Source organism: Elephas maximus, chromosome 24 (assembly GCF_024166365.1).
Source record: "Elephas maximus indicus isolate mEleMax1 chromosome 24, mEleMax1 primary haplotype, whole genome shotgun sequence".
Lineage (NCBI taxonomy): Eukaryota > Metazoa > Chordata > Mammalia > Proboscidea > Elephantidae > Elephas > Elephas maximus.
The window spans coordinates 58,732,355-58,747,509 of record NC_064842.1 but is presented as its reverse complement, the minus strand read 5'-3'; the positions used below and the strand labels follow the sequence as shown (position 1 = coordinate 58,747,509).

Here is a 15,155-nt window from a genome sequence, read left to right as displayed (position 1 = left end):
TATATATCTAATAAAAATGATAACCATGTGAATGTAGTTGGAATGTGGTATCCAGAACTGCAATTATAAACAAACCAAAGAAGCACATGCATTGATCTCCTTTAATATCAAAGTCTATAATGATCACATACCTTCTGACATAAATGAGCAACTCTTTTTTATGTCTTTGCTGAGGTTTAATAAAGCACTTTATTTCTTCGCTTAAAAGCGGCAGGATTATGTTTATAGTGGCAGAGGGACTACGGGTAAGGTAAAAGATCCACAGGATCATTTATGTAGCTTACTGGTCCATGGACTAAAAGAACAAATACACTGGTGTAACTAGAGGCAGTATAACTCTGTGCAAAGAAACCTGATTTAGAACTCTTGCAATCTAGATTCTCGCTTTTTTGGCTCTGCCACATTAAGTGTGGAGCTTTGAGTAACTCACTGCTCTCAAGGTCTTATGTAAAAAGAGGAAGCTAGATTTTTAGATAACCTCAAAGGTCCAATTCTGCTTTGAAATTTCATTATTCTAATATACATAATACCTTTTCGCTGGGAACAATGCCATTACAGTACAACCTGAGGTATCCAATTAACTAATTAAATTTGAAGACATAATCCAACAGGAGTTTCTTCAAGGAAGATGATAAAATGGTATGGCTATATAAATTCTCTCTTCCTTTTTTCAAGGTGAATAAAAATATAATGATATCCTGTATCAAAAGGTACATGTTTGGAATTAACCTGGTTATTTTGGAAACCACAGGATTACAGCTACTGGAAATACAAGTAGAAAGGGAAATAACAATATTGTAAGCTTTAAAAGAAAACAGTGTTTTACCATTTAATATCATCCAATAAATTGACTAAGGAAACTAAAATAAAGCACAGAACTGTACATACTTAACACCTGAAACTAAGCACCCATACACACACAAGGAAAACAAGAAACCAAAAGAGCCACACTGATATGTTCTGGAAAATTATAAATTCTGGAGGTATAAATAAATTTAAATTCTATCAAAAGTTACAATGGAAACAGATAAAAGTGAATTATGAAAATATTAATAAAAAAGAAATAGATTCTGTGTTAAGCAGTAAATAAGATAATAAAAATGGAGGTACAAACAAACCTATTAAATTTTTTGTTTTTCTTTTATTTTGATTTGCTATCAGTAGCTGTATTATCTGGGAGACCTCATATTTATTTTAAAGGAGAAAAAAAATTGGAAATGCTTAAGAAATTAAAAAGATAAAAATGTAATACAAACCACCTACAAGAGGGAAGACCAGATTATCAAAAATCAGCAAGACTGAGTGACATCATAATAGTTGCTTAAGACAATCTATACACAAAGGGAAAAAAATTAACTATATACATTTGCTTCTAATTATTTTGTTATCTTTATAATGATCTATGTCCCCATCAAGTCTATCGATTCCCTGAGAGAAAGAAACCAAATGATATATCTCATATTTCCCTGTAGCCTGCATATAAAAAGTGCTCAATTTTTTGCTGAATATAAGTGAACCCCCTAGGCATTCTTTAAGAAGCAGGGGAGGGGTAGAAAGCACTAAAGTCAAATATTGCCCTAGTTTAATCCTATAACCTTTGCCTGCCTCTTCTGCTTTACAAAGTTTCCTTATACTAAAGTCCTAATTTTCAATCTTACCATAACAATTATACCAAAGATAGCCAGATGAATTTTAATCAAGTCTGTTCAAAGCCCCCCCCCACCCCAAAAGACCTTTGGATAAAACACTCTATTTACTCACTTTCCAACACTCGCTTTCTTTTCTGGTCTACTATAGCTAGCTATTAAAAAGGAAACCTTGGTAGCGTAGTGGTTAAAGCGTTTGGCTGCTAACTGAAAAGCCAGCGGTTCGAACCCACCAGCTACTCTGCAGGAGAAAGACGTGGTAGTCTGCTTCCTTAAAGATTTAGAGTCTTAGAAACCCTATGGGGGCAGTTCTACTCTGTCCTATAGGGTCACTGAGTTGGAACAGACTTGATGGCAGTGGGTTTGGTTTCTTGGTTTATCACTATTAAAAAAAAACCAACATCTTCTGATAATAATCATTTATATTTGAGTAACTATGATTCTTTTGTGAAGTTTTAGGTTTCAACGTGTTACATCTACCTGAGTTAATAAATTGTTCGTTGTATTTTATAATAAATTGATACTGTTAAGAATTTTAAATACTAGTTATGTGTTGGGGAGCAGAAAGTGGGAAATAAGGTGACTAAAAATAATTCCCTAAAAGACGGTAACCTAGTGGGCTTCGCAACCCTACCAAGCTCAACACCCCCCCTTTATAAGAAATATTTTATGCTGGCCTTTATAACTATTTGAAATGAAATGCCTAAGTGTTACAACCAACATATATACATATTTTTAAAGTATCAATACCCTAAATAATATAAATGGAGAAATTTTTCAAAGAAATTCATGATAAAAAAATATGTATTTAAATACGTAAGTTTCAGGTATGACTATACTAGAACACATAATGAAGAAATCAGATGCAGAAAAATCACAGTAAATGCAACAATTACAAATGTCCATGGACTGGTATATTGTACTGGTGATTCAATTACTATGAGCCTCACTGCCACAGGAGACATGAATTTTCAAAATGATAAAACCTTTGTAAAGTTCAGAACAAAGTACAACCTTCCACAGTGTACACTGTACATTCCAAAATAAATAAATAAATAACTCGATGCACACTAAAACTATGCAAAAAATACTTTATATTCTAGTTATGGTCTAGGTTCATCTAAGTACTACGCAAGTCTTTCACCCACACAAACATCCAATGGGATACTCAGAAGTACTGCAGAACATGGAACTAGTCTTTGTTGTATAAAATTGCCCCACAATTGTCATAATTACGATGTTCAAGTAGTAGGATTACTACTTTTCTTGATCCTACTTTTTGTACTCATTAAATGCCCTTCTATAATTCTGTCAACCTAAAACACCCTCACAAATTTCTAGAATACCTCCTAGAAGGCAGTACTACCCCCACTGAAAACAACAGCTCAAACTAATAGTATGCACTGTGTGGTACAAATAACAATTGAATTATTCAAGTTGATTTATGTTAAACCGAAACAGCAATTCTGTCAAGAAACTAAAGTATAAGCAAAATATTAAATTATTTGCCAAAGTCACATAAATGCTTACATTTCCCTTTGGATCGTAAATAGTTTGTATGAATTAAAACAGGTAAAGGGGCTTGTTATTAATTTTGAAAGAGAAACTTAAAAATTTAGCTTTTCTTTCAAGTCAGAATAAATTCTTAAACAAGGTAAGTATCTGCAAAAGCCTGTGTGCAGCCATCTAAGATATACTCCACTGGTCTCAACCCTTCGGGAGCAAGGGAGAATGAAGCAAAACTGAAGATACAAGGCAAAGATTGGCCCAAAAGACTAATGGACCACAACTACCACAGCATCCATGAGACTGAGTAAAGCACAACAAGATGGCGTCCGACTACCACCACTGACTGCTCTGAGAGGGATCCCAATAGAGGTCACAGACAGAGCTGGAGAAAAATGCAGAACAAAACTCTAATTCACAAAAAAAGCTCAGTGACCTGACAGAGACTGAAGAAACCCCGAGAGTATGGCCCCCAGATACCCTTGTAGCTAAGTAATGAAGTCACTCCCTTCAACCAAAGATTAGACAGGCCCATAAGACAAAAGGAGACTAAATGGACACAAGAGACCAGAGGCAAGAACTAGAAGGCAGGAAGGGACAAGAAAGCTGATAACAGGGCAACTAGAGAAGGGAGAGTGCTGACACGTTATGGGTTTGTTAACCAACGTCATAAAACATTATGTATACTGTTTAATGAAAAGTTAGTTTGTTCTGTAAGCCTTCATCTAAAGTACAATTAAAAAAAAAAAAAAAAAACAATGTAAGTATCTGTTGCACAACCTGGTGAAAACTGTAGGAGAAAAATAAGCCAGGCAAACATTGGCACTTTTGGTCATTCTGAAACTGTTAATTTGCAATCAGGCTAATTCTTGCTTTGTGAGTGAAAAGAAAAGAAAAGCTGGTTCAAAAGCATCTATGACAACACAAAAAAAATTCTAAAATTTTCTTAATAATTTTATTTTTGTTGATGTTGTTTTTGAGAATACACACAGTACATACACCAATTTCAACTGTTTCTACAGGTATTGTACAATTCAGTGATATTAATTACATTTTTCTAGGTGTGCAACCATTCTCACCCCTTTGTCTGAGTTGTTTCCTCCCCGTTAACATAAACTCACTACCCCCTGAGGTTCCTATCTAATCTTTTGAGTTGCTGCTGTCAATTTGATCCCATATAGAGCAAAACGCTCAAGGAAGATATTCTTTACTAGTTAAGCTAAGCTACTGGTTGGTTTTAAGACGACTTCAGGGAATATTGTTTGGCTTAAAGTTTAAAGGTTATCTCAGAGCAATAGTTTCAGGGATTCATCCAGCCTCATGGCTCCAAAAACTCTGAAGTCCATGAGAGTTTGAAATTCTGTTCTACATTTTCCCCCTTCTGATCAGACTTTTCGATAGAACTTTTGATTAAAATGTTCAGTAATGGTAGTAGGGCACCATGTAATTCTTCTGGTCTCATGCAAAGAAGACAGTTGTTCATGGAGGCAGGAAATTCTAAACTCACAATAAACAATTTTTCTACTAAAGGGAAAACTATTAACATGAAATAATCAAAAATATTCCATTTGTCCATATCTTTCATATAATGAAAAAGACTGCACCTGATTTTAAGTCAAAATAGTCAAGAGATATAAACTCCAACCAAATATTACTATGCAAAATTGTTGACCGACCTCAAAAACCCTAGAATTTGTCTCTAAGTGTGTCAAATGGCGCTTTTCATAGTATTGTAGAAATATCTGATCCTAAACATTAAGATTTTTCTCCATATTGTAGAAATATCTGATCCTAAACATTAAGATTTTTCTCCAGTATTGGAAGAGATGGCTAATTCTTTAGGTGAGCACCAGCTGAAATAAACGGCCTATATTTAGGGGTCATACTTCGAAAAGATCACAGCCATTGAAAACCCTATGGAGCACAGTTCTACTCTGAAACACACAGAGTAGCCATGAGTCAGAATCAATTCTATGGCAACTTTTTTTTTAGGGGCCAATCACTCATACTAAGCACAAACAGGAATGGAGATCAATGTAGGAAAGAGCAAATTCATCTCTTCCTTCTCATACTGCTCGAGGACATTTGCTCACTCTCACTGAATGAACATCACCCACCCTGGATGAGTCTTCTCCCCCATTCCGCCCCACCCCCCCATCTCCTTCTTTAATTATTTTTGCCAAGTACATATAGCTGAACTCACAGAGGTAGATAAATAGGCAATGTAACTCCATGAGTTACTATTATTGAGCTCCTTGAGCAGTGTGATCTGTATCTCATTCATCATGTAATAATCATTCCAAAAACCATTAGCTCCAGGAATAAAGAAATAATTATTTCTACACCCAGTAGAAACTATGAATGAGGAGGCATTACAAAACTTGTCTTTAAATTCTGACTCTTTGAGGGCTATTTTAGACATGCCCAGGAAAACCCTAAAAACAACCAAGACAGTTCTGGCCATAATGCACACAGTAATGACTCCCTATCTTTTCATCAAGGTCGTGTGTGAGATTAGAAAGTAGACCTACGCAAACAGAATTTACGAGACATTTATAACCATAAAACTAACAAAACAAGCTTCAGTTTGCTGAGCTGACAAAGAGACCTGTCCCATTTACTGAGTTTGCTTTAACCATAGAATTCAGATGTTTAAAGAAACTGGACTAATGGAAGAACTTCTACAAGTTTGTCTGTCATAAGGTTTTTACAGTTTCTCTTGGCTGGCAACATGTAAGTTGGTAGGAAAAGTAACTAAAGAAACTTTTATCTCATGTCTGCTCATTTTTTTGTACTTTAAGTTCTTAACCAACTTAAATTAAGAAACTTAAGAAACACGTTGCAGGTGTACCAAAAGGTTTAAAGTAACTTGTGGCTAAGTACACAGACATCCTTTGTTAATCGTTTTTAAAAGTCTCTTTTGCTGCACAAACACTTGACCCATAGCAGGCATAGTTGAGACAACAGCCCACTGGGAATCCAGGGACTCTGCCTAACATTGGAGGAAAGCACTAATGAGCAGTCTGCCAATGGAGCTTTCTTAATAGTCACGATTCATAATACATCCAGGGAATGTTGTCTAATTCATCTTTCTATCTCCAGCATTTAATAAACTGTGCCTAAACGTAAATGTTAGTATGTGGTATTTGCTCAATGTCTTTCTTGATGTGAGTAAAGTGAAAATACAAGCACCCATTCATAAGCCTACTAATGATCCCTCAAAATGCTGTGCCAGTGCTAGAAAAAAATTCCTACAATTTCTACAGCAGTCCCATGTAACATAATGCTTAAGAACAGAGCCTAAGGATTCAGAGCATCTTGCTTCAATTTCCATCATGGCCTCTTTCTCATCACTAATTAGCTGATATTTGGGCTAATTATTTAACAACTTCAAGCACTAGTTCTTCATCTTTAAAATGGGTATTACAATAATAAAATTGTTAAAAGGAAAAAAAGTCTTTTATAAAACAGGTCAAGCACGTTTAGCAGAGTCTGATCTTGGTCACTGCTGCTAGCTGCATAGTCAAATTCTACACAAGCAATCAACAAATAAATATCGACCTACTAAAACCCACTTCACTTTTGGAGAATAAATTATTTTAAGCAGGTCCTTAAGCATTACCCTGCTACCTGATTTAAAAACAACAACAAGATGTTGAGCAATGCAGTATGGTGGATATAAAGACTAAATGCTAAGAAACCTGGGTTTTGGTCTTATCCTTCACACTTAGAAAAGTCAAAGCTCTCAGTCTCATGTTTCCCGTTTATAAACCTCTTAATGTTCTTTCTAGCATTTCTAGGAAAGCTACATACGCTTCTAAAAAGACAAAGTTATAGGATTCCAAAACTTACAGAGCATGTTTCATCAGCTATACTCAAACTTACGATAAGGACAAAATTCAAATTTTAAACTTACATTCGTTTTAAAAAATAGAAATTACTGAGCAAGACAAGGAGATGAAGATTATGTATGACTACAAACATACACTACCTTAAGTTCCAAAACTATAGACTTCTAGGAGTTAATTACTCTCCTTATGGTCTCAGAGGAAAAACTGGTCATTAGGGCTATTAACAACAACAACAAAAAGACACTGTCCCCGTGCTCTGCAAAAAAAAAAAAAAAAGAGGAAGGTGCCCAGGTGCCCAGGAGACTATCCATCCAGAGAAACCTTTCAGAGTAAGCACCTCTGCATGATGGTAAATTACTAAAGCATCCTAAAATATCAGGATAAGTAAATGTAATTAGTAAGAACTCATTACCCAACAAAAAGATCCTGTACAAGTATGTTGTATCTACTGTATCACTTTGTTGAATTCTATCGCACACACATTTTGAAAGAGAAAATAATTTTTTTTTTTTAAATGCTGACATTAAAAAGTGACTAAAAATGAAGTTTTGCTGCGTTCAAGAACACTAAAAACCACGTACGGGTTAAAAAAAAAAAAAGTGGACTGTATCGTATTACACGTCAGTAAAGAATCCACAACAGCTAATTGATACAAACCCTAGGGGGAAAAAAATCTAAGTTACAGATAAAAATAAATTGAGTCTTACTTAGCTAGGTTATTGTAAAATAGATGTCATTTAAGGAAAAAAAAAAAAGCTTCAAGGGGAAGAGTACACAAAAGGGTTAAATTATTCCAAGTTATATATATAAACATATTACTTAACACCCTACAAAATCATGTAAAAAACATGAAAACCAGCATTTAACACTGAAAATATTTAGAAAGCTGGTGCTTATAAAGTTAAAAAAATTAAATCATAACCATTCATTTCACAATCATCCCACCTTTATATTATTCACTCATCACTACATTTGTGCTAAATATATGTAATTTATCACACAGAAGCAAAATTTCTAAGCTTCTCCCTACCTTAGATTTTTAGTCAAAATGAATGCAAACAATCACGTGGGATTCAGCCAAGCAGTGACGTTAAATTCTGCTCTGTCAGAAGAGAGCATCTGTCAAGCCCACATTTAAACTGCTGCCTGCCTGTGCAGCAGCTGAGGAACCGTGGATTTCAAATTACAGACTAAAACCCCAGGAAAACTGTTCAAAATCCTTCCTGCAGCTGCCAGGCAACAACAAAAGACGAGATGTAAATCCTACTCTTTTCCAATACAATCGAAGCACTACATTCTAGCTCCGGCTGCTTTACATTGCAGCTCAGTCTTAATTGCTAGAAATATGGATACTGAGAAGAGAATAAAGCACTGCATTGTCCGGCCAGGAAAACAGCAGACGTAAAAAGCTTCAATGCATCAACTGTCGGGAAGAGTCAACAGTGCTCCAAACAGAACGGACAACTACAGCTCTTTTGTTGAAAGAAAGAAAGAGAAAATGAAAGAAAGAAAAAATCTCACAAGACTAGAACCCATATGAACAAGGAGGGTAACTCGAAGACAAGCAGACAGATGGACACATTGGATACAGTGAAAAGCAATCGCAGGAGGCAGACTGTTGGGGGATGTGCGCATGTTCGCTAACATCTTTTTTGCTGAAGTGATGGCGTGCCAAAAGTATTTTCAGTGGGCATAATCCTCTCACCATAAATGGCCTGACCGAGGAAGGTATGTTGAAACCTTGTGTGTGATATTCACTTAAATGTCTGTTACCTTTTTATAGCCCCGGAGGTACTAATATCTGATAAACAAGTTCACACAATTCACTGCACTTGAAACTATGAAAGGGTATCTAAATATATGATTTTCAATTTTTTCATTGTTTAAAAGGCAAGCTATGGCGGCTTTTATTCAGTTAAATACGTAGCTTGGAGTCATTCTGGATTACAAACATATGGGGCGGGGGGAGCCGGCAAGTAGTAACGAGATGGGTTTAAAGGATTCTGTAAGAAATTAAACTTTAAAAAAAAAAATCTGTAGCCCTCTAAAGGAAACATAGTAATCCTCTACCAAATTAGATCAAATTGAATCCTTATCTAGTAAATTAAAGTGCTGTCTTAAAAAATGGCTATCAAAAGAGACAATGCAGTAAAATTACATTCAATAGTAATCAAAGATTATTAACAGCTTTTTTCCAAAGTTCTTTTTAAACACAATATTAAGATATAACAGCTTTATTTAGTAGCAAAATATTCCTTCCAATATCTATCTACCCAATAAAAATAACAAATAGAGCCTAAGAGAGTATCAACAAATTTTTAAGACTTGCCCAGCTACAGGAATCCTGAAAGGAAAGCCTTGGCTTAGGATCACATAAGGTAGTATGAGTTTATGCATAGCATAACACCACAGTAGTTTTGCATTTCAGTATAATGTCCCTGGATACAACTTTAAACAAAGAGATGTCAATTCCTTTTTTTGAAGTAGTGCGCTTTTATTTTAGGTAACAGACTGATCGTACACAGTCAAATCTGAAGTGGTTCCCGGTGATAATTTTAAAAGTGAAATCCAAAAGCACACCATGAAAATACTTTCATACAAAAATATCCATGAACAGCAATACATGGTCAAAAAATTAAATATAAACCTAGCTAACGACTCGACGGCATTGGGTTTTTGGGTAACATGCTTCCCAGCAATATTAGTATGTAGTAACAAATTACTGCCACTGTATGTGTGTGTAGGACAGAGATAAATCTAATAAAGCATTTTAGTAACAATCATAGAATAGCAACTCCACACTAAAGGACTCAAAGATAATTTCTAAAATTTTTTTTACAAATCTATCAAATACTCTGATTTTTCCTCAGCTTACACAATGACTTAATATCCTATTACTTCAATAATGGCAAAAGGCAAACATTTTTAAGACATATGTAAGCTTTTCATTCCCAAATTATGCGCTAATATTGACCAAGTTTATTAGACCCTATTACTCTTATATGTCATCAACTCTCACTCATAACCATAAATTTTTGTTATAAGAAAGGCTGAAATCAGATAGTATTCAACAACAAAAAAGGTCGTAAAATCTCAAGTCCCTCTTAGTGCCTTTATCATTCAATGTTAAGGTCATCAACTAAACACTTTTATAAGCTAAACCAAGGGTTAGCAGCTGTTATAAACTATAAGCTAGACATCTCAAAAGTATTTTATTAAAAAAAAAAAAACCACCTAAATCTAAAATTGTTCCAAAAGACTAAAGATAACAACACTTTTAAAAGCCAAATGATAACTATGTGCGTGTGTGTACAAAATAACTGAATAGCATTTTACAGTAACATTCCTCCCATGAACTTCAAACACAGATCTAAATATGTATTGATAACTTGAAAATATTACCATCAAAAAAGAACTGTAATAGCTTAATCAAAGCTATGATAATCCTGAAAATGTAAAAATGCAAAACTATTTTACATGCCAAAGATACTTTAACTTTGTCTTGTTTCCATTTTTCAAGAATTAAAATACAACAGGCACTGAGAATAACTGTTTAATTAAAGGACAAAGTTAATGCAGTTTTACTTGCTTTTTAAGAGAAAAATGATAAATACCTGAGACATTTTTAATTCAGAATGTTAAAAGGCTAGACATATGCATTTCTTTTATCAATGGGAGACTAGCAAATAGGTATATGTGGATTTCAAGCCTTGGTTGCTTAATACTTACAAACTAAAAATACCATGAAACTTAAATTAAGATGCATGCTGATATCCCTACCACATATTGTTAGAAAATTATATTAGGACCAAAAACTATGCTAGATTACAATATCATTTGCTGGTTTCTGTAACACTTCGGAAATAGCACTTCAGGGATATTGTTTTCATAAAAATACTGTAACTTATTACTACTGTGTTTACCATCATTCCTTCATTCCTTTATTTAAACACTCATTTGACCACTTACTGCTTCTTAAACTATCAGATTTACATATTTAAAATATCTAAATGATTGTACTTCAATCAGGTTCCAAGCATAATAATATCAATAGAAAGCTGATCAATCCAATTCAGCTTTGGAATGTTTAAAACATATCAAATAAATTTAGGAAGCAACGTTTCTTTAAATTTATATATGTGACCCTTATTTCTACCAGCCTCTTTATTGAGGTTAAGAGGAGGAAAGGAACCAGTATTATTTAACAAATATCCCACTTGAAAATAAAAACTTAAAAACAGTTTCCCAGTCTAAACAGAATGGCCAACTATTTACAAATAGAAGAAATAAAAGTGAGTTTCTAAATCAGAACATTCAGCTCTATTATTTTCAACTTAGCTCACAGAAGAACTGTGTTACTGATACAATCAATAGCTTTGGTCTTCATTATAGTAACAAATTAATGTAAATAAATGCTGAATAGCAAACTAGATTACGTTTTTAAAATCACAAGTTTTAAATTAGTTTACATCTTTCAAAATTATTAAATAATCTTTTACATTTGAAAATATTACGTAATTTCAGAAACTAGAAATTATCAAAGACTGGTGCCTGTACTATCATACTCACACTTCAGAAATTTGTTCAAATCCCCACCTACTTGCTCCTCCTAGTGGCTGTTACCAGAATAGTAGTACTTTCATTCATATATGCCTAAAGTTTTCAATCAATATTTTCAAAGTACTTAACATTATGTATGTGATTTTCTGTTATAAATTATTCAATTACATGAAGATTTCCATGTAGATACTATTATTTCCTAACTAAATGTCATATCAAGGTCATCCAAATTTGTTATTAACCATGAATCTTTTAATAAAAATCTTTTAATACCAAGGCTAAAAACACACATATGTATGTATGTATATGTTATAAATTCAAAAAAACAAATTTTCCTACATTAAAATTGTTTAACACTGACTATACAGTTTTCTTCTGCTTAAAGGAATTATTTTCACGACAATGAGTTGAAAAAATACAATTTACACTTTACTTAAAAGTTTTTCTCTTTTTGGGAAACTCCTCACCTACCTCCTACCACCACGCCTTAGTGCAGAAAAACTAAGTTGAAAACCATGAAAAAGTTTGTACTATGCACTGAAAAACCTTGTTCAAACATAACATTGATTCTTAATGTGTGGCATCACGAACCTCCCATACAGACATCACATTATCCTTTTTAAAATCTAGGGCACACGAAGTCATGTGCAATCAGAAGTCCTAGCAACTTAACAAATTCTCTACACACAATTTAGGACACACATAACTCAAGAATCTTCAAAAATATATTTTTTGAAATTTTAAGGAGCTGGATGTGACAGCAGCTTCTACCTATATGTAGCAGAAAAACTGGAAAGAACGTCCAAAGTAGTTCTGTTTAATTCTAACATACTCAGCTGAGATATGTGAGAGTGCTCTGCCAAGGCCATAGATAATTAAAAATAATTACTTGCTATATTAAAAAATCAATCTTAAGTCTAAGCCAGTACAATGATCTCCTGAATATCTCGTATTTGAACTGGAAGGTTAAAATTAGAAAAGAGTACTTGAAAATGTCTAAAAATTCTGCACTGAAGTTACTGGATCCTTAAAATTAATTTTGACAGGTGCATCTTCTCGTTGACTTTCTCAACACAGTAGGGGCCAATGGAAACATGCCAAGCAGTGTACTGTGACTAAGAGAACTCTGCCATAATCCACCCTGCACCGTCTGCCCCACAACTGATACATGACCATTTTACAAAAAAGGCCGCCGACTCTGCACCATACCACCAACGATATGTCAAATCCACTTTCATTAACGCCAGTAAATTTTCCATCTGTTCTCAAGGCCTTTTTACAAGGCTTCTCTCAGGAATCTAGCAACATTTTACTCTCCTACATGCTTATAACTTTTAAACTCCAGCTTGGGTCTAAGTACAGATGGCCAGAGCTACCGAGGCAATGAAATAAATCAAGGAAAATTAACTCATCTCCTCTCTTTAAAGTATTCATTTTGCCACAAAGTTATATTTTTAAAGAAATTATTCCTGTTCCTGGTGATATTGAAGTATTCATTTTGCCACAAAGTTATATGTTTAAAGAAATTATTCCTGTTCCTGGTGATATTAGAGTTATACTAATAAGGGGAAAGAAATTACGAGCTTCATTTCTGGGTTATATTTTCACAGCTTAAGAGATTTTATTAGCATTTCAAATCTCTGTCAGGCAGTTGTGTAACATTTAGCATTTTATAAACTCTGTCTTATTCTTTGTAGAATGACTGCAAGGCACACAACGTGACCGAATTAGAAAATGATTACCAAAGAACAGTACTGATTCAGGAGAAGACAACACCATTTTCAGCCATCATTATCTCATATCCCATTATTGGATATTTACAACATGCTTCAGTGGAGGAGAAGACACTGCTGCTTTGCAAAGATGACCTGGAATGCCAAAAGGTCCCTGTTCCGTACCCATCTTATTGGAGTACTTTCTCTAGTGTTTCTTTTTGCTATGTTTTTGTTTTTCAATCACCATGACTGGCTGCCAGGCAAAGCTGGATTCAAAGAAAATCCTGTGACATACACTTTCCGAGGATTTCGCTCTACTAAAAGTGAGACAAACCATAGCTCCCTTCGGAACATTTGGAAAGAAACAGTCCCTCAAACGCTGAGGCCTCAAACAGCCACTAACTACAGTAACACAGACCTGTCACCACAAGGAGTTACAGGACTGGAGAATACACTTAGTGCCAATGGAAGTATTTATAATGAAAAGGGTACTGGACATCCAAATTCTTACCGTTTCAAATATATTATCAATGAGCCTGAAAAATGCCAAGAGAAAAACCCTTTTCTAATACTACTAATAGCTGCAGAACCCGGACAAATAGAAGCTAGAAGAGCCATTCGGCAAACTTGGGGCAATGAAAGTCTAGCACCTGGGATCCAAATCACACGAATTTTTTTATTGGGAATAAGTATTAAGCTAAATGGCTACCTTCAACATGCAATACTGGAAGAAAGCAGACAACATCATGATATAATTCAACAGGAATACTTAGACACATACTATAATTTGACTATTAAAACACTAATGGGCATGAACTGGGTTGCAACATACTGTCCACATATTCCGTACGTTATGAAAACTGACAGTGACATGTTTGTCAACACTGAATATTTAATACACAAATTACTGAAGCCAGACCTGCCTCCCAGGCATAACTATTTTACTGGTTATCTAATGAGAGGATACGCACCCAATCGAAACAAAGATAGCAAGTGGTACATGCCTCCAGACCTCTATCCAAGTGAGCGCTACCCTGTCTTCTGTTCTGGAACCGGTTATGTTTTTTCTGGAGATCTAGCAGAAAAGATATTTAAAGTTTCTTTAAGTATCCGTCGTTTGCACTTGGAAGATGTGTATGTGGGAATTTGTCTTGCCAAGTTGAGAATTGATCCCGTACCCCCTCCCAATGAGTTTGTGTTCAATCACTGGCGAGTTTCTTATTCAAGCTGTAAATACAGCCACCTAATTACCTCTCATCAGTTCCAGCCTAGTGAACTGATAAAATACTGGAACCATTTACAACAAAATAAGCACAATGCCTGTGCCAACGCAGCAAAAGAAAAGGCAGCCAGGTATCGGCATCGCAAACTACACTAGAAAAGGCAACAATGTTTTTCAAACACGCCATCTGTAAATATTGCTGAAAGCATGTATAGTTAAAACTGATTACATCAATAGAACAAGTTTTAGTTAAAGCCCATCACATGAAGAAATTCAAGAATATTTTTTTAATTTCTGAAGAGGGTAATTCTGAAAACTATACTATAGAACAAAAAAGGTATCCCAAAAGAAATCTATTAAAAATGTATACGGGGGTTCTGTGTACTAACTAACATGCAATAACAAGCATGCACAGATCAGTGGTTCAAGTCTTATTCTAAGGGCCAACAAAATATACTTGCATATATTTTCCGTATAAATTTTATTTTAAAAAATGGAGACCTTCGAAAGACCATTCGTTTTAAATTTAGCTTTTCATTTCAACATACAACTAAATGTAAATAAAACATTACTATCAATTTTAAGAAAATCTTTTAATTGTGCAAAAGGACAAATTTTTTGACCTGGCTATTCTAGAGTTCTCAAAGCTATATTC

At 34.5% G+C, this 15,155-nt stretch overlaps 2 protein-coding genes across 2 annotated transcripts in view; one reads left to right on the top strand and one right to left on the bottom strand.

The window, feature by feature from the left end:
- The window catches only part of CDC73 (cell division cycle 73), a 140,101-nt gene that overhangs the window by 43,837 nt on the left and 81,109 nt on the right, over positions 1-15,155 (bottom strand). The window lies entirely within an intron of this gene.
- On the top strand, positions 8,126-14,705 carry B3GALT2 (beta-1,3-galactosyltransferase 2). The gene is made up of 2 exons (XM_049868199.1): positions 8,126-8,731; positions 13,261-14,705. The coding sequence occupies exon 2, from the start codon at positions 13,388-13,390 to the stop codon at positions 14,654-14,656; it is 1,269 nt and encodes a 422-aa protein (XP_049724156.1). The 5' UTR covers positions 8,126-8,731; positions 13,261-13,387; the 3' UTR covers positions 14,657-14,705.